Here is a 25,137-nt window from a genome sequence, read left to right on the forward strand (position 1 = left end):
TGAGATCTAATCAAAGACAATAAAAGAAATTATAAGTTTGAGCTAATGGATGCATTCCTTATCTTTACTCAGATCTGGGAAGCATTGACTCTCCCTTTTGTCAGACAGGTGATATGGAAATTGATGTCTCTTTGACCAAGATTTGGGCGACTCAAGTAACATATCACAAGACCCTCATCGTAATATAGCCCACTCTCTCATTGTAGTATTCATTCTCTCATTAATTGTCAATGAATCATAGTTGTTTGCCACCTCAGGAACAGCTACTCTTCAAAAGAGCACAGAAACTGTGAGCCCACTGCCGTGAGGAGTCTTTGGTCTGAAAGAGACATCCAGATGACCATCCTTTTATTAATAAGCATACTGGCATCATTAATAAAATTATTAAATTACTCAGAACTTAGGTCCTTTGAACTGTTTTAAATGCTACACAATAGAACTGCTACCTCTTGGGGTTTTTGGTTTTGATTTGGTTTTTCGTATGCTACTCATAATTCAGTTTAAGGTAAAGCCTACTGTTCCTTTTTTTAGCTGTAATATTATCCTGTTGATTCATCTTGAGATTACAGTCATTTAAAACATCCAGGTCTTTTCTCCATGAACTGATGCACTTAATGAGTGCAACTAATGAGTTGTTTTAAACACAAGTGCAGGACTTGAAACTTATCCCTATTAAACTTCATCTTCTTATTCAACCCATCATTCTAATGCATCAAAAATTTTTTGATTAGACTGGATTTGAGTCCTCTTAATCAGCTTCCTTATTTCTTGCAGCACATTAACAATGACCACATCCATGGGGAGAAGAAGGAGTTCGTCTGCCGCTGGCAGGATTGTACCCGAGAGCAGAAGCCATTCAAGGCTCAGTATATGTTAGTGGTCCACATGCGCAGGCACACTGGCGAGAAGCCTCACAAATGCACGGTAAGAAGACTGATGGTCCTAGCAGGGAGATTTTTCCTTCTGCTGTCATACGGTATAACTAAGATGGCTTAAACTACTTAGACTTCTTACATCACTTGAATGTTTTAAATGGTATCAGAAATTGTTGACCAAATGTTTTGAGCTTCTAAGAAAAAGGAACAAACTGGGAATCAAGAATACTTCTGTCCTTTGAAAAAAACTTGGTTTTCCAGACCTTTTTTCTTAGAAGTCCATTCTAGTTTCCCTTATCATCCCATTCTTACTGCCACCTGAGTCACATCTGTTAAATCCTTACCTGCTGCTTCTCAAGTCATCCCCTTTTTCTCCTGTTCAACAATCCATGAACCTACTGAACCTATCACTCATCCTAATCTCTTAAGGATATCTAATGGACTGTGTATCAGTGCAATAAATATATGGAAAATGGAGCACATTAGCCAGCGGTTTTATAGCAACCCTTCCCATAACCCATGACAGTGAAACCATCACATTTAGGCTCATCATATTGCTTTCCTTCTCAATGAGTAGGAGAGGAGTGGGAGAGAGGGAGAGAATTTGAAACTCATTTTTTTAAAATGAATGTTAAACAAAACATTTAGGCTCTAAACTTTTCATCTCTGGTATGCTACATGGGAAACTAGAAATGTTGGTTAAGAAAGGAAGGAAGGGGGGGGTCAGCTAGGTGGTACAGTGGATAAAGCACTGGCCCTGGATTCAGGAGGACCTGAGTTCAAATCTGACCTCAGACATTTGACACTTACTGGCTGTGTGATGCTGGGCAAGTCACTTAACCCCCATTGCCCCACCAAAAAAAAAAAAAAAAAGGAAGGAAGGGGGCAGCTAGGTGGCTCAGTGGATTAAAGCTCCAGCCCTGGATTCAGAAGGACCTGAGTTCAAATCTGGCCTCAGACACTTGGCACCAGCTGTGTGACTCTGGGCAAGTCACTTAGCCCTTATTACCCCACAAAAAAAAAAAAGGAAGGAGGGAGGGAGCAAATTGCACAAGAGAAGACTAGGGGATGACTGCTTATTTGGTGCCATCATCAACTTCTCATGGTATTGGCCTGGCTGTGCCACCTTTTAAGAGGACTTCACAGTATCCTATAGAAAAATATAGTCCAGGCAAATTAAAAGAAATATACCCAAGTTAGAATTTTCTGCCCAAAAGGATAGAGACATCATACCTTAGATCAGTAGTGACTCTGAGTCCCTAAGCCTCTCTACCAAAATAGAACCATCATTGAATCTAGTGAGGAATGAACAAAGCTTTGCTCCAGGGTGATGATATTGGGGTGGGGGAGGGAGGGAGTGATGTCATGTGTGATATGCTTCCTCTCCATTACAACCCCCACATCACCCAACCCCACCCCTCACTTCATGTTTTTCATTCATCTCATACTATCATGTAGCACAACTATCTTTTTTTTTTTTTTTTTTTTTGCTGGGCAATGAGGGTTAAGTGACTTGCCCAGGGTCACACAGCTAGTAAGTGTCACGTGTCTGAGGTCAGATTTGAACTCTGGTCCTCCTGAATCCACTGTGCTACCTAGCTGCCCCACAACTATCTTACCAAGCATCCCTCAGAAGACTTGAATTCCTCCAAAGCTCCCCCCAGTCTGATGGTGGGTAGGACTGGAGTGCCCCTTCTTGTAGCCCAATTGTATCTGTGCCACTGAGGTTCTCTCCTCTTCACTGGGCTTGTCCTAAGTGGGAAAAAGAAATCCCTAACTGAGGCTCTGTGGGTAACCCTTCACCCACCCAAAGAGGCAGAATGTGAATTGTCAATAAGGCCCACTGCCCAAAGCCTTTGTGTGAGAGACCTCCCCAAACATTACTGGTAGTCCTTAGAGCCCCAAAGTCATCTCTTTACAGATTGAGCTGAAGCCAAGCAAGCATGAGCTTGTCAAATGTAGCCCCAGGCACCATTCTTTACTCTGCTCTTCTCCTTTCTCCCATTTCCTTACCACCAGTTTGCTCAGCCCCCTCAAGCTGGCCTGCCCTTCAGCTGTCCAGAAAGATCACCCCACTACTTCCCCACTAGCTGCCAAGGGCCTGTCTCCCTGGGGAATGACTTATGTTCCAAATTGACCTTTCCTCTTCTCCCTATCAAAAATTTCCACTTGCTCAGGGCTCTGATCTCCTAGCTCTCATCAGGGAAAGTATCTCAAAAACTAATTCACACCAAGGTTTAATAAGTGATAACAACTTGAGTTCACACTCTAAAAGTGCTTATATGTTAAAATTATTATTTACTTATTTTTAACATTCTTTTCTTTTTTAAATTTTGGGTTCCAAATTCTCTCCCTCCCATCCACCCCCTCACCACCCACTGAGAAGGTATGCAATATGATATCAATTAGACATGTGAAATCATATAAAACATATTTCCAAATAAAAGCAAGAAAAATAAAGTGAGACAATTATATTTCAATTTGCACTCAGAGTTCATCAGTTTTCTCTCTGGAGGAGGTAGCATTATTTAAAAATCATGAGTCTTGGGGCAGCTAGGTGGCGCAGTGGATAAAGCACCGGCCTTGAATTCAGGAGTACCTGAGTTCAAATCTGGCCTCAGACACTTGACTTACTAGCTGTGTGACCCTGGGCAAGTCACTTAACCCCCATTGCCCAGCAAAAAAAAAAAAAATCATGAGTCTTTTGGAATTGTCTTGGATCATTGTATTGATCAGAGGAGCCAATTCTTTAACAGCTGATCATCATCACAACATTGCTGTTACTGTATAGAATGAAAAGTGGTTATATTTTATTTCTGTTTATTTTTTTTTTAGTGAGGCAATTGGGGTTAAATGACTTGCCCAAGGTCACACAGCTAGTAAGTGTCAAGCATCTGAGGCCACATTTAAACTCAGGTCCTCCTGACTCCAGGGCCAGTGCTCTATCCACTGGGCCACCTAGCTGCCCCAAAGTGGTTATATTTTAAAAGAAGATTTCTAGAGGCCCTGAGGCTTTAGCTGTTGGTTTATTTTATAGATATCTTTCATTTTTATTTCACTTGCATTTATGAAACCATCCTTCCCTCCTTTATGTAGTGAGCCATGCCTTTAAAAGAATTTAAAAAGAATTTAAAAGTGGGGGCAGCTAGGTGGCGTAGTGCATAAAGCACTGGCCCTGGATTCAGGAAGACCTGAGTTCAAATCCAGCCTCAGACACTTAACACTAGCTGTGTGACCCTGGGCAAGTCACTTAACCCCTGTTGCCCCGCCCCCCCCCAAGAATTTAAAAGAAAGAGAAAAAAACACTTCAGCACAATTAACCAACACATCAGCCTTGTTTGATATGCAGTATTCCACACCCATAGCCCCCATTTCTGCTGAGAAGGTAGAGAAGTTAGGCATCTAGACATTAAACAAAAGGAATAAATATTTAATTTTGAAGCTTCATGCAGATGAGAGGAAGCTGTTGAAGAAGAGGCTCTCAACCCTTTAAATATCACGAGTTGTTAATTATTCTGTCTATAGGTAAGGATATTCTTAGTGTCAGACACTGATATAGAACAGACTTTGTTTTAAAGTGGGGGTTCCTGACTTATTTCATCCCAGTACTTCTTGGCTTCTAGTTAACCTTCCTATGCCCCCCCCATTACATAAGAAAGGAAATAAATTCTAGTTTACTGTGCAAGTACTCATAAAAAAGAAAATAAAGATATTAACTAATTTTAATAAGATACTATAATTATTTATCAAATGTCCCCATTGAGAAGCTTCTCATGCCACCCCTCCAAGGGATATGCATATTATAGGTTGGGAACCCCTATTTTAAATTTAATAATAAGAATAAGAAAACATTTTTATATTACTTGCCCGGTACCAGGCACTGTGCTAAGTGCTTTACAGTTATTATCTCACTTGATCCTCACAACAACCCTGAGAGGTAGGTACTATCATTATCCCCAGTTTACAGTTGAGGAAACTGAGGCAACTAGAGGGTAAGTGACTTGCCCAGGATTGCACAGCTAACGTCTGAAACTAGATTTGAACTCAGGTCTTCCTTACTCCATTCCTTCCTTGAGCCCTGACTAAGCTACAAAATTGAGAAGGCTGTGGTTGAAGACAATTCTTCTGAAGTTTCTTGCATTGAAATGCTGTGATAATGAAAAAGAGAATCAAACTTGTTCTTTATGTCCCCAGGAAAAGTTACTAGGGTGGTAAGGGGGGGGGTGGAGGTGGAGATTTTGGTTCACTAGAGGAAAGTATTCTGACAATTACAGTTGTCAAAGAGTGGAACAGACTGTCCTGATAAATAGTGAATCCTCCATCCCTAGAGATCTTTAAGCAGAGCCTATTTCAAATGTTGTAAAAGGGAATTTGTGCTCCAGAGTGGGATGGACTAGATGACCTCTGGGATTTCTGACAAGTAGATTCTACAGCTTTTAACCAGTTCAAGGAACTCTCCCATCTGCATGGGTTCCAGCCCAGTTTGTCTCCAATCTGGGGAATCAATAAAAAAAAAAAAGCAAGAATTTATTAAGTTCTCACTCTGTGACCAACACAGTGCTAGGCACTATGGAAAGAAATAAGATGATCTGCTGATCATTGTATTTCACAGGAAAGAGCACTAAGTTAAAAGAACCCAGGTTCTAGTCTCACCTCTGCTGTGTGACCTTGGTAAAAATTCCAACATTTTTCCATCATCTGCCAAATGTGAGGCACTGTGTTAGGTGCTAGGGATGTAAAAATTGGGGTGGGGGTGAGAAAAAGCATACTACCTCTTTGGACCTTGGTTTTCTCCATAAAACTTTCCCCTAAAAAGGACCCACATGTACAATAATGTTTATAGCAGCTCTTTAGTGGTGGCAAAGAATTGGAAATTGAGGGGTTGCCCATTAATTGGGGGATGGCTGAACAAGTTATGTTATTTGAATGTAGTGGAATACTATTGTGCTATACAATGAAGCTTCTTTAACTGTGGGTCACAACCCTATGTGGGGTCACATAACTGAATGTGGGGGTCATGAAAAATTTGGCAATAGTAAATGTTATGGGGCAGCTAGGTGGTGCAGTGGATAGAGCACTGGCCCTGGATTCAGGAGGACCTGAGTTCAAATATGACTTCAGACACTTAACACTTACTAGCTGTGTGACCCTGGGCAAGTCACTTAACCCCAACTGCCTCATAAAAAAAACCCAAAATTCCCCCCAAAACCAACCAAACAAACAAACAAAGGGTTATGTATACCTATTTTTATATACCCATATACCTCAGGTGGTGTAAAATTTTCTTGGGCAAAAAGTGTTTGCAAGTAGAAAAAGTTTAAGAAGCCCTGCTATAAGAAATGATGAGCAGGAGGCTTTCAGAAAAACCTAGAAAGTCTTACATAAACTGATACAGAGTGAAGTAAGCAGAAGCAGGAGAACACAGTAATAGCAACATTATATGATGATCAACTGTGATAGACTTAGCTCTTCTCAGAAGTGCAATGATCTGAGACAATTCTAAAGGACTCGTGATAGAAAATGTTCTCCCCATCTAGAGAAAGAATTATGGAGTCTGAAGCAGATCACAGCATACTATTTTCACTTTATTTGTTGTTTTTTGTTTTTTCTTTCTCATGGCTTTTCCCTTTTGTTCTGATTCTTCTCTCACAACATGACGAATGTGGAAATATGTTTAACATGATTGTAATGTATGATATATCAGATTGCTTGCTGGCGTCTGGAGAGGGGAGGGAAGGGAGGATGGGAGAAAAATTTGGAACCCAAAATCTTACAAAAATGAATGTTGAAAACTATCTTTACATGTAATTGGGGCGGGGGGGGGGGACATTATTAAGTTGGAAAAGAAACTGTTCCCTATGACAGGCTCGAACTAAATGACCATTAAAATCCCTTGCATCTTTAAATTCCATAATCCTGTGAATGCGATCCCAGGACATCTGCTCACTTTTTCATTCCTACCCCGTTCTTTTCAGGATTCATAGCTTTCTCTCCCTTGCTCCTTCTAAGTCCAAGGAAATAAACATCTCCAATTCTAAGTATTTTTTTAGCCATCTGCATGAAGAAATAAACCCTAGTGGAGGAACTGCCCCATAATCAGAGAAACTGAAAGCTACTGCGTATGGTCTGGGCAGCCTGGGAAAATTAGCAAAGAACAACAGATAAGACAGCCAATAGATATTTTAACAGGCGATTCCTATGTGCATAGCCCTATACCAGGGATATGGGAGACACAGGATGTAGCATAAGCTCCCTTTCGGCCCTGTGACTACAATATAAGTGCACATATATCTGCATTCAAGGAACTTACAGCCTAGCTGGAGAAAACAAGACTAACATACATGAAAAGAAAGTTTAATGATCAAATTAACCCTAAAGGTATTATTGGCATTCATAAGAGAAAGATAGATCACTGTGGGGTTATCATGGAAGGATTTGTGAAGAAGGAGGAGGAATTTGTCTTAGGCTTTGAAGGTAACTTGCAACCCAGTATAACCTTAAAAAAAGAGTTTGAAAGAGATTAGCATTTAAAAAGGGGGTTGGGAACACCTCTGTTAGAATCCTGTAGCTTTAGTGCTATAAGGCACCTTACAGATCATTTAGTCTAGCCCCTCTCATTTTACATCTGAAGAGACAGGCTGAATAACTCACCTAAAGGATCAACTTAGACACCCTAAAACCCAATACTTCTGGCTCCTACACTTCATCATACTGCCTCTCCTTAGGCAGGATCCTTGTTTTTAGGCTTAGCTTCATTTTATGGGTTTATCAATTCCTTCATCATTTATTCATTTCTTTTCAATTTCAGTTTGAAGGATGCTCAAAAGCGTACTCTAGACTGGAGAACCTAAAGACGCATCTGAGGTCCCACACAGGCGAGAAACCTTATGTATGTGAGCATGAAGGATGCAATAAAGCCTTCTCCAATGCTTCTGACCGGGCCAAGCACCAGAACCGAACTCATTCCAATGAGGTATCTCTTTTAGGGTCTGGCTTTGGAAGGTATCTAGGAAGGTGGGTAGGGTTGGAGGAGGGAGAACACCTAGGCTGAACTTACTCCTGATGAATTCCTGAGGTTTCTATAGCTAAGAGCCTTTTAGCTCCACTGTCTGTTCTTTTTTTTTTTTTTTTTTGCCGGGCAAAGGGGGTTAAGTGACTTGCCCAAGGTCACACAGCTAGTAAGTGTCAAGTGTCTGAGGCCGGATTTGAACTCAGGAACTCCTGAATCCAGGGCCAGTGCTTTATCCACTTCGCCACCTAGCCGCCCCCACTGTCTGTTCTTAAAAGGAGGGAGGGTGTGGCAATCAGAAGAAACCCAGACTAATGGGGTGAGTCTATGGCATCAAGGGAAAAAAGACTTTGCTTAGAGTTCCTGGACTTCAGATCATGACCTGACTTTGCTGCTAGCTTCCCATGTGACCTTAAATAAGTTACTTAAACTCTCAATTTCCTCATCTGTAAAATGGGGCTCACAGAACCTGCCTCATAAGGTTATGGTAAAGACAAAGATTGCTAAGCACTCTGCAGATGTATTCTATTACTCTGAGTACCACTGACCCACCATCAGCTTATCCAATGAAGGTGTGATGCAAATCTTTACATCATAGGAAAGTGATTGTCATGATGGTTTAACTTTGCATGGGAGAAGGCAATCTGAACTTCCCAGTGGGACCTCTCTGCACCTGGTAGTGACGCTCTACAAAAGAGAAGCATGCCTGGGCCTTCAGATGTGAATTGATGAAGCACAATACATGCTTTGTTAACTCCAGTTAATTTAAGCCCACTACCAGTACTTAGGGAATCCAGAAAATTGGCTTTATTATAATGCATGTGATGGTCTACTGCAACAAATGAATACCTGTGGATTGAATTTTTTTATTGCCATTAGTCTAACTGACTAAAGAAAAGAAAATCTCCTAGTATTTAATAACGGTTTTGACCACTTAAGAGAATTTGCTATAAGACTTATTTATAACAGGTATTCATCGTTCAAGAAAGAAACTTAAACTATAGCAATTAAAATTCATATGGATGTGGAACCACATAGCTACATGTGTGTGATGTGTGTATTTCAATGATTTCATTGTTGTGGCTACACTTTCCTTGAAAAAAAAAAATTACAAACCCAATCAAATCTTAGAAGAGAGTCAACTAATCAACAGGTATTTATTAAGTGCCTACTATGTGCTGAGCACTCTTCTAGGTCCTGGGAATACAAAACAAAAGTGAAACTCCCTTTGATTTTAAGGAGTTTATATTGAATTGGGGGAGGCAATGTGTGTGTGGGTGTGTGTGGGTGTGTGTGTATGCAAACTAAATAGAAGGTACTAGACAATGGAAAAGGATAGGTACTATCAGCTGGAAAGACCAAGAAAGGCCTGGTATAAAAAAGTTGGAACCTCAGCTCAGTTTGTAAAGCAACAAGGGATCCTAAGAGGTAGAGGTGAAGAGGAAAGAGTGCATTCCCGACATGAGGGATGACCAAAACAAAGGCATGGAAATAGGAGACTGATCATGTGGTACCACAAGGAGGAAAGGTTTTTTTTTAATTTTCTTTTTTTACTGTGGATTGCAGGAGATGAAATAATGTATAACACAAGATATAAAAAGACTGGATAGGAAGGTTGGGGGCAGATAGTAAAATGACTTAAATGCCAAACAGAAGGAGTTATCTTTGATCATAGAGGCAATTGGGAGTTTTGTTTTGTTTTGTTGGTAGAGTAGTTTCATGATTAGACCTATACTATAGGAAAATCATCTTTATCAGCTGGTAGGAGGATGGATCGGAGTGAGGAGAAATGAGGCAGGAAGGGCAGCTTGGAGACTATTACAAGAGTCCTGGAGAGAGATGATGAAGTAGGGTGAAGGCCATGTGAGTAGAGAAAAGGTGAGAGATAACAAGAGATATTGTGGAGGGAGAATTGACAAGATATGATGACAACTGATTTTATGTGTGGGATGAAAGAAAGGGATGATAATTCCAAGCTTGCAAACCTGGATGTCTAGAGTGATGGTACTGCCCTTAACTGAAATGGGAAATTTTGTAAGAGAGGTGAGTTTGTGGGGTACAATACGAAGTTGTTTTGAACATACTCAGTTGGTGCTGTCTGTGGGATATCTAGTTTGAAATGTCCAATAGGCAGTTTGTGATATTAGACTAGAGCTCAAGAGAATGAAGGAATATGACTGGATATACACATCTGAGAAGCATCTTCACAGAAATTATAATTAAACCCATGCTAGCTGTTAAGATGACCAAGTGGAAGAGGTAGAGAGAGAGAAGAGAAAAGGGTCTAGGATAGAGTCGTGGGGTCAGGGGCCCCCAATTATTGGGAGTATGCTATAGATGCTGAATCAGACAAGCAAGAAAACCAAGTCTTCACGACTTGCTATGGGCAAAGTCATTCTTCACTTGTTTGGTAGCCCTGTTGTGAAAAACCTTGCTGCCCTTAGCTAAGCTAATCCTTGGAAGCCAGATATTGCTGCCCATTTCAAAGCCTTTCCTGGCCTGCAGAGTTTGTTATAGTTATCCCTCTGCTGGCTTAACTGTTGAGAATAGAGGTTCACTCCCATGCCAGGATGAGGCGTCACAGTAGGAAAATGGCGTGCATGTATTATATGAATCCATTTAGGAAGCTTTAATGGAAGGGACCCTGGACTTGCAATCAGAAGACTCGGGGAAAGTATTTTAGTAATGGCTGGGAAAACTCTTTGTAAATTCTGTGTGTTTTATAGTCATAGGGCATGGAACTAGACCTGTGATATCATTGGTATAGGGAATCCCAGGGTGAGGCAACTCCCTCTACCAATGCAGATCAGCACTTTCTGTGCAGCTCATGATCAGATATTTGCCTAGCGCACTAGTTACTTCCCCTAGGTCACACAGCCAGCATATGTAAACTGAGGAAAACATTCAAATCCACCCTCAGATATTTATAGCTGTATGACCCTGCCAAATCATATAATCCTTATTTGCCTCAGTTTCCTCATGTGTAAAATGGGAGTAATAATAGCACCTACTTCACAGGATTGTTCTGATGGCCAAATGAAATAATATTGTAATACCTTTAGTGCAGTGCCTGGCACTATATAAATGTTCATTATCATTGTTGTTTTTTTATTGTTATTAGTCAGAAGGAGTACTTAAACCCAGGTCTTTTCATTTTGACTCCAGCTTTCCATACCCTAACTATTTGGGTACACTAAGGCAAATCCCTTCCTCTCTTTGGCCCTTAGTTTTCTCATCTATCAAATGAGAATAATAATATTTGCTGTACCTACCTTAGAGGGTTGTTGTGAGAGTCAAAGGAGATAATGCATTTGGAAAATGTAAAAGATGAGACAGCTCCAAGGCTTTGTTATTCTTTTTCTGCAGGGCAAAAAGGAGAAGACTAAGAAACTAGAAGCAGTTGGCAGACAGATGCAGGGAATGGCAGCCACAGATGGTCATGTGGTGTCCATATCATGATTATTTTCTCTTAGATCTTTACTCTCGAGGATTATGTTACTGAGCTCATCCTGGATGCTCATGTTTTGGGTCTAAAGCCCTCCATTCAGTTGTCTGTGAACATGTCAAGACACTTAGGTCACTGCATGAGCTACCCCCAGAAGCCTGAGATAAACCCCTACCAGCAAGAGCAGGAGCTTTAGCAGGAATTACAAATCAGAGCAATGATTGGTCCTAGAAATGTTTCTTGCTTGTCAGAGAATCCGCAAGTCACAATTTTTCCCCCTTGGGATATTTTAATGACTCCCCTAAGCAGTTCCAATGTGCTCATTACCTGGATTTTGGCTTTAATGAAAGGATCTGGCAAGAGCAATGGAATTTCTCAATTAACTAAAAACCCCTGCACATCATAAATACCAACATGAATTATCACTTTCTATGGGCCCAACTGTAGAAATAGCTCTTGACATTTACCACACCCCAGACACCTCTTTCTATCTGGGTCACATCAAGTAAGAACCCCTGCTTTCTTGCTTATACATATTAATAACTCCCCAACCTGCATTTTCTTCTAGCCTTATCTCCTACTGGTTCCCTCCATTAACCATACATTCTAGCCATGTCGGCCTAATAATTGAGAGTGTCCACCAAGGTTCTGGAGCAGAAAGAATGATGCACATTCCTACATCTGCTTTTTTGATCATGCCCTTTTCTAGTCCTAGACTGCTTTTACCCTACCAAACTAAATCCTACCCATCCTTCAAGACTTCATTATAACATCTGGTGTGAAAGAGTTGATATATTAATGTGAAACCTTGTGGACCTTAAAAAGGTCATTTTCTCTCCTCAAGGAAAGCCTGGGTCAGGAATTCATTCAATTCAGCAAACATTAAGTGCCCTCTGTGTGCACAGTATACTTCAGTGAATGGCTATAGTTGGCCTCAGAGTTAAAAAGGTCTAGGTTTCTCCCTATGACACATCTGACCATGTAACCCTGAGCAAATCACTGAATCTCTCAGTTGTCCCCAGGCAACTCTTTAAAATCCTAAATTACCAAGGGGGTACTGAGCTACCTTGATAAGGTAGATTCCTCATTAGGGAGTCTCTATTAGAAAATCAGGTGGGGGGGGCGGAGGAAGAGATGATCCATGTACTGTTCTAGGTGCTAAAGATCCAGGAATGCATACAACCTAAGGCCACTTAAGCCACAGCATCAACTGGCTAGTCCTAGAGAGCAGACCATGAGTTAGCTTTACATCATATTCTGCCATCTTTCCAGGACATCCTGCTATGTCCTTGCCACTTTCATGTTTCCTTCTGCCTTCTACCTCCCAAGAATAAAACATGCTTCCCTGGTCACCCCTAGAGTGTCATCTTCCCCTATTAGAATGTAAGTTCCTTAAGTGTAAAGATGATCTCTTGTTTTAATATGTGTATTCCTAGCACTTAGCACAGTGCCTGATACATAAACAGCACACAATAAATGCTTTGTCATTTGTTCGTTCAAAGAGCTTACATTCTATTTTGAAAACTTTGAATGTTAGCACCTAGAACAGTGGGGTCAAACTCAAATAGAAACAAACATCGACTTAGAAAACCACAAATGAACATTATCTATGTTGTATTATATTTTGATTTATTTTTGTCAAACATTTCCCAATTACATCTTTTTTTTTCTTTTTCTTTCTTTTTTTTTGTGGGGCAATGAGGGTCAAGTGACTTGTCCAGGGTCACACAGCTAGTAAGTATCAAGTGTCTGAGGCAGGACTTGAACTTAGGTCCTCCTGAATCCAAGGCCAGTGCTTTATCCACTGTGCCACCTAGCTGCCCCTCCCAATTACATCTTAATCTGGTTCAGGCCACATTCTAGAGTTTGGTGACCTGTGGCCATGAGTTAGACACCTCTGCCCTAGAAATCACCACTTAATAGACTTTGTTAGGTGAACTATTAGTGAGTTTCAGCTTTGTCTACCACTAAACAAATGAAATATTAGTCCTGAAAATTGCTAAATCATCAGATATCATGAAATCTTTGAGGAAAGGTATCACAGTAGCTAAAAATAAATGTAACAGCCCTGACCCTTGGACCAGTGAAGGGCTCAGTAGACTGGGTGATGAGGGTTCTGGACATAGCTCTGTCACTGACGTGATATGTGATCTTGATTGAGTCGCTTGGCTTGAATTTCCTCATCTGTAAAATGAAGACATTGGTGGGATTAGAGTGAAAACAGGGTTTGCCCTTGGGGGGTATAGTATGAGCAAGTCTGGTAAGTTATAAGACCTGGTGGTTTGAGACTTAAGTTTTGACTGGCTTGTAGATGATGAGGGTGATTTCATTTTTGTCTTTGTGTGTCTAATTCCTAGCCCAGTGCCTTGGACACGGTAAGCACTTAATTCTTGTTGATTGATTACACATGTGCATAGTAAAATCGAGAGAACAGACCCATTGCAATTGTTGCTGAGATACTGGTCATCTGTATCTTATGGGAATACATCTGGAACATTTCATGATCACCCAAATAGTGACTCCTTCTCTTCATCCATCCAGCTATTTGTCAGATGTTTTCTTTGTGCCTAGCCCTGTGCTAAATCCTTTTTTTTTTTTTTTGGAGGGGGAGAGGGGAGGGGGGGTGTTTGGAGTGTAGTAATAAGGAAGTAGAAGATACAGTCCTTGTTGAAAAACTGCCACCTTACTTGGCATGACAAGATATATACACATGAAACAGCTAAGAAAACAACATAAGGCATTATCCAATCACATGTTATAATTGTGTGGTTTGAACTTTACTAAAGCAATTTTATTTGTTTTGTTTGTTTGGGGATTTTTGGTAATAATTTTTTTTTTTGGTGAGACATTTGGGATTAAGTGATTTGCCCAGGGTCACACAGCTATTAAGTGTCAAGGGTCTGAAGTCAGATTTGAACTCAAGTCCTCCTGACTCCAAGGCCAGTGTTCTATCCACTGCATCACCTAGCTGACCCTACTATAGCAATTTTAAGAAGGGAGAGTGAATCAGAGTTATTAATGATGAGAAATCTTATGGAGAATGGCTTAAATTCAGAAAAGGTGGGTGGGGGAACAATATTCCAGTTGGGGAGAACAACACAAGCAAGAAGTTATTGTGGGGAATAAGCATGGCCAAGGAAACCCCCCCCTCAATAACACTATTAGGATTTAACAGTCTCTTGTGTCCTTAACATCTGATTTCTTTTCCTTCAGAAACCCTACATCTGCAAGATCCCCGGTTGTACGAAGCGATACACGGACCCCAGCTCTCTCAGGAAACATGTGAAGACAGTACATGGTCCTGATGCCCATGTCACCAAGAAGCAGCGCAATGATGTCCATCCAAGGGCACCTCCACTCAAGGAGAATGGAGACAATGAAGCCAGTGCCAAACAGGGCCGAGGGGGACTGGAGGAGAACGCCGAGGCAAACAGCACCAACCAGGCAGTGGAGGACTGCCTACACGTCAAAGCCATCAAGACGGAGAACTCAGTGGTAAGTGTCAATATAGCCCTTTCACTCTAACATCCTCTGACTGGCCAAATCACAAAGCTGAGCAACACAGTCCAAGGAAGTTCTGTCCTCAGCTAGAATAGACTGTCCTGAAACCAACCTGTGAGCTTCGGTTAAAGGCCTGTCAAAGATCACCCTGGGACAGTTCCATATTGTGATCCATACTCTTGCCAACAAAGCCCATTTCTTCTCTTCTATAATCTTGACTTATAAAACCAATTGGGAAATCTTAACACCAAATCTCCATATTGGTGTACCCAGGACGTAAGAATCCAGTTGATCATTACCTTCTGGGACAAAGGACCCAGTTAATAATGGTGATGATGGTAATAATAATAATAGAACAAAAAATGTGGGTGCTGTGTTTCCTTGCTATATTTCCCTGGCCAAGCCAAGAAGGCCATGTGGATGTTCCCATGAGAGATAAGCCAAAACACCTGGAGCCAGGTGCCTTCCCCGTGTTTCATTTGATGATGTTCAGTTGATTTTAAATGTCTTAGGAACTGTGTAGCTGCTCTTTTTCCATTTGTTGCATAATTAACTTCCAGCTATGACTCCTTAATTCTAACCACTTGTTCTTTGTCTCCTCTTCTTTTCCTTACTATACCTCCCTAAGGATAGTCGGTACTAAGGTGAGCAGAGTATCCCTTTGTGTTAGGCTATGGCATGAGTGCTGTCTGTATCTTGGATGTGATGTACTAGAAATTAATGTGTGTGTGTGTGTGTGTGTGTGTGTGTGTGAGAGAGAGAGAGAGAGAGAGAGAGAGAGAGAGAGAGAGAGAGAGAGAGAGAGAGAGAGAGAGAGAGATATCTCAAAGGACTGATTTTATTAGCCCATTTGAGGCATTGAAGTTAGGGGCACCAGAGAACATAAAGAAACAAGAGTTTTTATTCTTTCCACTTGGATAGCCCTTCAAAAGAACCCTCCCTTCCCCCATAACAACATGGATTACCCCCTTCACCTATGCCATGGTCTAGTCAAACTAACTTTCTTGCTGTTTCTCATGCCCAGTGCTCTATTCTCTGTATCCACTCCTTTGCCCTGGCTGCTCCGCTTCCATGGTACACATATCCTCCTCACCTGTGCCTCCTAGTCCCTCATTCCCTTTAGGAATTAGCTTAAATGCCATCTTCTCCATAAAGCCTTTCTTGATATTCCCAGCTCTTAGAGTTCTCCCTTCCAAAATCATATTGTATCTGTTTTTCAACATATTTTCAATATACCTATTTATGTGCCTCATATATCCTTGATAGTATATGAGCCCCTTCTGGGCAGGGAATAGTTGGCCTTTGCCTTCATATCCCCAGCATTTAGCACATTGCTTGGTATATTGTGGTGCTTAATAAATTAATTTTTGTCAGTTGATTGACTGATAGAGCAAGGAGCTGAATCCCAGACTGCTGATTCTTAGACAAGTGTAAGAGATGCTGTTAATTCAAACGAATTACCAGTCTCTATTCACTGGACTCAAGACATCTTGCCTTCTTAGTTCAAGAACTCTGGAGCATGAGGTGGAGAATAGGAATCCTAATGGGTGGAATGTAAGTGAATTGGCCCTTACAGTCTAGGACACCTTCTACCACAGAAGTGCCAGGACCAGCTCGGTCATCACAGCAGTCCCTCCTGTCATAGCAGAGAAAGCAAAAGCAAAGTCCACAGAGACCTAAAACCACAAGGCAGCTTATTCCCTCCATTCATTATCCAATTTCGCAGCAGGTGGGGAGCAAGTGTTCCAAAAGATCAATAGCAGCCACTAGTCAGCCAGGGAGATGTAGTAAGTACTGAGATTCTTAGCAAACATTGGTTAAATGTGAAGGACAAGTATTTAATTAGCCCCTCTTGGAGGGCCCAAGACTATACTAGTCACTGTAAAATACATGAGGAGGAAAGGACACAGTCCCTACCCTTGAGAAACTTATGGTTTGCTTGGAGTGATAAGACTAATGGAGAAGAAACACTTATACGAGTCAAGATGCAACCAACAGCTAGATTATAGGTAGGTAATAAGTGTTATAGGAGCTAGGAGGAAGAGATCAGAGTATTTGAACCTGGCCCCGTCCCCCACAGCAAGTTCTCCCATGGGCATGAACATGTATGTGTATATAGATATATGTTAGCCAGTTTGTACATTGTATGGGGGTTCACCTTGGGTTTTTAGCAGTCCAGTATTGGTCCTTAATTGACACAATCCTTTGGTCTATTACCCTCAGTTGTATCAGTCCAGCCCCGGGGGCCAATCATCCTGTAGCAGTGAGCCCTCACCCCTCGGCAGCGCCAACAACAATGACAGTGGAGTAGAGATGACCATGCACAGCGGGGGTAGCCTGGGAGACCTGACGACACTGGACGACAACGCTCCTGTCGCTGACTCGACCGTCCCCTCTGGCACATCAGCGGTCAGCCTGCAGCTGCGCAAACACATGACAACCATGCAAAGGCTTGAACAGCTCAAGAAGGAGAAGCTTAAGACGGTCAAGGATTCCTGTTCATGGGCAAACCCGGCTCCTCAAGTCCGAAACATCAAGCTGCCTCCTATTCCGGGAAATGGTAAGCTGTTGACCTGTGCACGTCTTGCAGTCCAGTGGAGAAAAGATATCATGGTAAAGACAAACAATCAAAGGAGTAGGAATCAGGGGACCTGAGTTCTAATCCTGCTCTGTCACTGAACATTTCACCTCATGGGGACTCAGTTTCCTCCTTCATTCCTCAAATGAGGGATTGTATCAAATGATCTCTAAGCTCTTTTAATATGCTTATAAATGCATCCTACCTTACTACTACCTAACTCTCCTCCACTTACTCTGAAATATGGTGACAGTGGCATCCTTGATGTTGCTTGTACTCGATGCTCTACCTCCTGACTCTGGGTATTTTCATTGGCTGTTCCCCATGTCTGGGACATTCTCCCTCCTTATCCCCTGCCGACAGTCCCACATTCCAAAAGAAACCTTCCCTAATTCCCCCTCACCTTAGTGCCCTCCATCTGAAATTATCTCTGATTTATCCTTTATATATCCTGTTTATAAATAGCCGTTTGCATTTTGTCTCCTTCAGCATACTATGATCTCCTTGAGAGGAGAGATTTTTTCCTTTTTTTTTCCAAATCTCCAGGGTTGTAGCACAGTGCCTGGCACGTATTAGGCACTTCAAGAAAGCCTGTTGACTTGACCCATTCAGGCTATAGACTGCCTCCATCCCCATTCACTTTCCAGTCAGGGGAAGCTCCTAGTGAACTCTCATACTGTCAGGATTTTCTGGTATAATAATTCCTTAGCTTCTAAGAGAAATTTTAATTTAGCATCCCATAACTTCAGAATTGGTTCATTCGTGAATAAGAATACTCTCTACCTCATCCCTGATAGCTGGTCATACGGGGCTCTGCTTGAAGACCTCCAGTAACAGACACCTCACTACCCTCTGGAGCACCCCATCACACTTTCCACATGCTTCAACATCAATTATCTCATCAAAGCCTCACAAAAACCCTGTGAGGCCAGTGGGGCAGGTCTCACCCTAGGCTGACAGATGAGGAAAGTGAAGGAAAGAGCTCAGGTGACATTCTCAAGGTCCATAAAAAATTAACAACCAAATCAAAAACAGAACCCAGTGCTCCTGATTCTCAATCCAGGACCCTTCCCACCAGATCCACCGCCCTTAATGACGGACGTCACTTTTTTGTTTGTTTTCTTTGCTCTAGGCTCTATCATGGAAAACTACAGTGGCCCCACAGCACCCCTGCCCAACCCAAGGATCATGGAGCTGTCAGTAAATGAGGTGACTGTGCTAAACCAACTGAATGAGCGAAGGGACAGCACGACGAGCACCGTCAGCTCAGCCTACACCGTCAGCCGCCGTTCCTCCGGCATCTCCCCATACTTGTCTAGCCGCCGCTCCAGTGAGGCTTCTCCCTTCGGGAGCCGCCCCAACAACATCAGCTCTGCCGACTCCTATGACCCCATCTCCACCGATGCCTCCCGCCGCTCCAGCGAGGCCAGCCAATGCAGCGGGGCACCAGGGCTGCTGAACCTCACGCCGGCTCAACAGTACAGCCTGAAGGCCAAGTATGCTGCAGCCACCGGGGGTCCCCCACCCACTCCCCTCCCAAACATGGAAAGGATGAGCCTGAAAAATAAGATGTCTCTCCTTGACCCATCAGAGTCTTCTCTGCCACCCCCCTTCCAGCGTCCACTGGGACCAAGGCGTGGTAGCGATGGGCCATCTTATGGGTATGGAGCTGCCCCTACCTTCCCCCATGAAGTTACAGGCAACGGGACAAGGCGAGCAAGTGACCCCGTAAGGAGACTGGCTGCTGAACCTCTGTCTCTTCCCCGGGTGCAACGTTTCAATAGCACCAACAGCATGAACCCACCTCACCTGCCACCCTGTGCAGAGCGGAGGAACTTCAGCCTCCAGAATTATACCCGCTCAGAGGGGACCTTGCCCCGACACGTCTATTCGCCCTGCCCTCCAAGCATCAGTGAAAACGTTGCTATGGAGACAATGGTGGTCGAGGCAGATGGCCCCAGTGGGGAGGATGACATCATGTTGCCTGATGATGTAGTACAATATATCAAATCACAGAGTACTGGTGCCACTGAGGACAGTAATTCTCTGGCATACCATGGAGAAGCCCCAAGTTTCCCTGGGAACCTGAAGCTGGCCAGCCCAGGCCTACATGGCCCTCGCAGGATGGCAGCATCCAACTCTAATGGGAGCCAACCAGCACCCATGTTGCCTGATTGCCAGCTTGGCTATGGTACCCCCACCAACCTGAACAAAAACAATATGCCTGTACAGTGGAATGAGGTAAGCTCAGGCTCTGTGGACGTTCTTTCCAACCAGCAGGCCAAACAATTTCCTCAGGGCAACTTAGCTGTGGTACAACAGAAGCAGACCTTTGGGCAATACCAGAGCTACAACCAGCAGGTCATGCAGACAAGCCCCAGTGATCTCAATAGCACTCAGTCCAACCTCCTTCCAAGAAATGGGGTTGTTCCTGGACCAAGGGTCAATTACATGCAGGTCCGGCAACCTCTACAGCCCAATCCCTGCCCCAACATGAACCCGGACTTAAGCCCTGATGCAGCATACAACCAACCTCACCCCATGCTGAGCCCAAACACAATGGGTGGGGACATGAACCAGCTCTCCCCATCATGTAGCAACATGGGAGTCAAGACAGGGCACCTGGGCCTCCCTCAGCAAATGGATGTTGCTTCTGACCCTTCCCTGATGGTAAACAACCGGAGGGAGCACACACTCCCCAACCCAGCCATGCACACGGTGACTCCTCAGAACTACTCACAGCAGAGCCACCACCTGCCACCCTCCATGAGCCAGGAAGGCTACCACCAGTCCCCATCTCTTCTGACTTCCCACCCACCCAATTTCATTGACCCTCAGCAGAACATGATGGGGTCAGTGGGACAGAGCTTTGGACCAGGCCTGGTACAGCCACGCCCACCCCCGGAACCGAGCCCAGCCAATAGACACCGTGGGGTACGCTCTTCCCAACAGCTGGGCTACATGAGAGCCACAGCATACCCTATGGCCACTGGAACACCTGGCCAGGAGACTGGGGAGGCTATTCCCAAATCAATAAACGATATGATCTCACCACCACAGCAGCAGCAGCAGCAACTGCAGCAACAGAATGCCAATGGGCCCCGGGATAATAGCATGATGCATTATTATGGGCAAATCCACATGTATGAACAGAATGGGAATTTTGAGAACCATGTGGACTGCCGGGTAATGCAACAACAGCAGCAGCAGCAGCAGCAATGTCCATTGAGCAGCATCAAGCCACATGCCATGGCTTCCCCGGGGGCCAATCAGGTGTCAAGCACTGTGGACTCCCAGCTGCTGGAGCCCCCACAGATCGATTTTGATGCCATCATGGATGATGGCGACCATTCAAGCCTAATGTCGGGAACCCTGAGCCCCAGCATTCTTCAGAATCTCTCCCAGAATTCCTCCCGCCTCACAACTCCACGGAACTCCTTGACCCTGCCCTCAATCCCAGCAGGGATAAGCAATATGGCTATAGGGGACATGAGCTCCATGCTAACAACATTAGCAGAAGAGAGCAAGTTCCTTAACATGATGTCTTAACACAAAGTACAAGGAGGCAAGGAGGGAGGGGCTGTTTGCCAAGCCATCTGATGAATGTGCTTTTGAAAAATAATCACTTCCTAGAGAATAGAGCTTTTTTTTTCCAACAAGTATTAAATACATGAAAGGGATTTTAACAAATTATCTGTACAGACTTCATGAACTCTTTAGAGGCATTTTTTGTACCTCTGTGGTGTATCTCTAGTCATTTTTTGACTTATTTTACAGAGCACTGAGAAATGTCATGATAGAGATGGGGCTGGGGGGGAGGGGGGAGGGGGGAGACTCCTATAAGCAGTTTCAAGCCTTCCATGTAAATGCACAACTATACTCTGGCTGCCTCCCTTGTGTCATTTGGTGAATGAAAACTCCTCATTAGCCAAAAGCTTTTCCCTAACCTGCTTTCCAAGCAAATTTGGAGAGGAGGAGTGGAGAGGAGGGGAAATTGCATTTTGGTTTGAATTTGAAAGCTATAATGCAAATTCAGCTCCTATGAGATTAGGTTTTCCTTATGGTGTCAGTGAGGGAAAGCACTCTTTACCCCTACTCCCCTCCCCAATTCTTCTTTAAGAATGCTGTAGTGAACCATTAAATACCCTGCCACAGAGGAAAAACCACCACTTCCATCCAGCCACTCCAAAAGTGCCTTACTGTGCTCTGGTGTTCAGTAGGGAAGGCATCAAAATATAGGGCCTGCAATCTTTGTAAGATATGTGTACATTAATAAATAAATATGGCAGTGTTGCTAGAATGACACATACAGGGGCTGGGTCCAGAATGATGGCCACCTTGTATCCAGATTGTGTTTACAGTGTGGTTGATGTATTTAAAATGAACCCCATCCTGAAGAAGAATGCTCATTTTGATATACCTCTAGGGCAATGATGATGCTATACATTGGGGATAGGCCAAAATTGGTCTGACACATTGGAATTATACTTGCCAAAGGGGATGGATAGGGGCAGTGATACCTACCATTGGTTGGAACCCATTCTTTTTCCTTCCTAGCATTGCCCTCCTCCTCAAACAATATCAGGAGTCTACTTAAAAGTCTGATATCAGGAAAGAGAGAAATAGGCATTTACCAAAAGCTTCTATATCTTCCTAATACATTATTCTCCTGCTTTGCTATGAAAAATATTATAAAGGGCTCTGCCACAGCCCCTCCCCCCAGGTCTCTGAAGGGCACTTATTTTCCCAGCAGAAGGATAGTGTCCAATCCTCTGACAGTGCTCATTACTCTCAGCTGAGTTACAAATGGGCCGTGCCTGCTGTATCTCCAAGATACCCCTTCCTTCTCCCATTCATTCATAAAGGAATGATGAGTATTGCATGGTATGCCAGCCCAGGGACTGGGCTGAACCAGCCCTTTGGAGCACTGAGGGACTGTCACTAAATTCTCCTATTCAGAGTGGCTTGGCCCAACTTGGTATGAAGAATGCATTTGGAACTTGGATTTCAAGGGGTAACATTGGTTTCCCCCACCTTTTATAAGGGGATTTGCAGTAGTCAGAATCAACCCTGTTACTCCGCTGTTATCAGTGATTTGGGATATTCTCCCAGCGTGTGACATGACTTAGTCCTTTTTATGCCCTGTGACTGCTGAGGGGGATCAGTGGACAGAAATCAAAATGATCAGTCCTGGGCTTCCCTATCATGCAGTGCCCTGAACTCCATTCCTTTAAAAAAGTCAGCTCTAAATGCACAAATCTTGGATGTCCTGAAGGTCCCGAAGAGTCTGTGGCTTCCTAATGGTGTTCACTCATTTTACTGAGATAGTATTATGATAACCATCCCCGATTTGTATATATTCTGTATAGAAGACACCATTACTAAAAAAAAAATACTGTAGGTGAATGTTGGGTCAGATTTATATCTCAGAAACATTTTTAGCTGTTTTCTACATCCTACAAATTGAGATGACACACTCAACTTGTAAATAACTCTTTTTGTACATTAAAAAAATAATTTTTTTCATAATTTATTTTGTCTGTCTGCTTACTCCTTGACAGTAGCTAATGAAAACCAGGACAGTAAATTTGTTGGATTTGAAATGAAATTAGACTGTATTTTTTTCTCAGCCAAATTGATATTGACATTGCTTTCTAGCCAAAGAAACATTTTAAACTGGAGTGTTGGCTTAGCCAATTTGGTTCCTGCAGCTGAGAGCTTGGTGGCTCATCAGGGGCTGATTCTAAACACTAAGTGGTTTTATAATCGGTTTTTATGGCTGGGTCAATTTGTAGAAGTCTTAAAGCTGGAAAGGGCCTGAGAGGTCATCTAGCCCCCTTTTTAGAGAGGAGGAGACTGAAGCCAAGAAAGGTAGCAAGGCCAACTCAGGTCTTCTCATGGCCAGACCAGTGTTTCTACTAAATTGTGCCGACCTTCTCATTCAGGCAAAGTCCTAGAGCTTCAAGGCTATGTACTGAGCATGGGATTTTTCTCTACTTTTGGTAAAGCATTAATTTACAAAAATTTGGGCCGAGGGGATAGGAAGAAAGAGCAGAGAATAAGCATTTACATAGCACCTACTATGTGCTGGGCATTTTGCTGTGTGCTTTTTACAAATATTAACATTTAATCCTCACAACAACCCTGAGAAGTAGGTGTCATTATCACCCCCATTTTACAGTTGAGGAAAATGAGGCAGTAGAGATAAAATGACTTGTTCAGAGTCACACAGCTAATAAGTGACTGAGGTTAGATTTGAATTTAGGCATTCTTGTCTCCAGGCCCAGAACTCTGTCCATTGCACCATCATGTATAGAATCACAAAAGATGCAAAGAACATGAACAGGGTCTTAGACACCAGAGCCCAAAGAATGTGAATTGGAAGGGAAGGTGGACCCTTAAAACTTTAAAGAGATGGGGGCAGCTAGGTGGCACAGTGGACGAAGCACCGGCCCTGAATGCAAGAGTATCTGGGTTCAGGTCCAGCCTCAGACATTTGACACTTGCTAGCTGTGTGATCCTGGGCAAATCACTTAACCCCAATTGCCCTGCAAAAAAACAAACAAAAAAACAAAACAAAACAAAACAAAAAAACTTTAAAGAGACAAGTTTACCAGCATTATATAAAGCAAGTAAGGCTATGAACCCCATGATCCCTAGAAGCTGCCCCGGCTGAAAGAAATGGGTCCAAGAAGCAATGGTTGGCATCCATATTGGATTTTTTCTTTTTAAAAAAATTCATTTTATTTTAAAACATTTTTTCCAATTACATGTAAAGATTTTTGAGTTCCAAATCTTTCTCCCACCCTCACTTCCCTCCCCCCTCTTGAAGCCAGCAAGCAATCTGATATAGGTTATACATTACAATCATGTTAAACATATTTCCACATTTGTCATGTTCTAAGAGTAAGATTTAATGATTTAATGCATTCAGCAGACACAGCATCCTGAGTTAGAGACCCAAGAAGCATTTGTAAAGGAAGGGATATGGCACTTTATTTTTCATGGTACATTTGTGATACAGCATATATATGTATATACATATGTATATATATAATGTGTGTTTGTATGTATACACACATGTACATATATGAGTATAATTATTGTAGTAATATACAGCATAAGATTGTATAATAATCATAATGAAAAATGGTTGACCTTTCTAAAGCACTTGCCTGTTTCAAGACATTTTCTATAGATTATATCATTTCATCTCTACAACAACCTTATAAGGAAAGTAGTGCCCTTTGGTGAATCTGGTATAGCAACTGGAAGAAGTGAGAAGGGAGACCACTCAGTCTCCTATTGAACTGGTATAGAGATAAGCAAGACACAGTGAAGTCAGGATCTTGGGTAATCCATAGCTCCTTGAAAGCAACACAGAAAAAAATAACATTCCTCAAAATCAAATGATAAGTGGGAATATTGGGATACAATTAAGTAGAACCATAGAGGCTTTTAGGAGGAACTTCTAATGGGAGGGTTGTTTGTTTTTCCCCATGCTAGAGAAAGATGTAGCAGAAAAAGAGATGACCACGTGTCAACTAAACAAAATGAAACCAAGGAAGTATCATAGGGAAGTACAATAGAACTTTTCTGCCATGCCAGGACCTCGGACAGCAACAGAGCATTGGTCACAGGTGAAGGCCAGGACAGGAAGCAAGTCAAACAATAATCTACATAGCATAGAAAGTAGAGGTCAGAAATCAATTGAAGGCAGACAAGAAAA

The 25,137-nt window shown here is 42.7% G+C and overlaps 1 protein-coding gene across 1 annotated transcript in view; it reads left to right on the top strand.

Moving 5' to 3' along the window:
• Nucleotides 1–21,179, top strand: part of GLI2 (GLI family zinc finger 2) — a 320,135-nt gene extending 298,956 nt beyond the window's left edge. The window contains exons 10-14 of the mRNA XM_043995795.1: nt 775–924; nt 7,684–7,848; nt 14,543–14,824; nt 17,054–17,390; nt 18,541–21,179. Of these exons, the coding sequence (XP_043851730.1) occupies nt 775–924; nt 7,684–7,848; nt 14,543–14,824; nt 17,054–17,390; nt 18,541–20,957 (3,351 nt within the window). The 3' untranslated portion in view covers nt 20,958–21,179. The remainder of the gene's footprint in view (nt 1–774; nt 925–7,683; nt 7,849–14,542; nt 14,825–17,053; nt 17,391–18,540) is intronic.
• Nucleotides 21,180–25,137: the final 3,958 nt, after the last annotated feature.

Source organism: Dromiciops gliroides, chromosome 3, assembly GCF_019393635.1.
Source record: "Dromiciops gliroides isolate mDroGli1 chromosome 3, mDroGli1.pri, whole genome shotgun sequence".
Classification (NCBI taxonomy): Eukaryota; Metazoa; Chordata; class Mammalia; order Microbiotheria; family Microbiotheriidae; genus Dromiciops; species Dromiciops gliroides.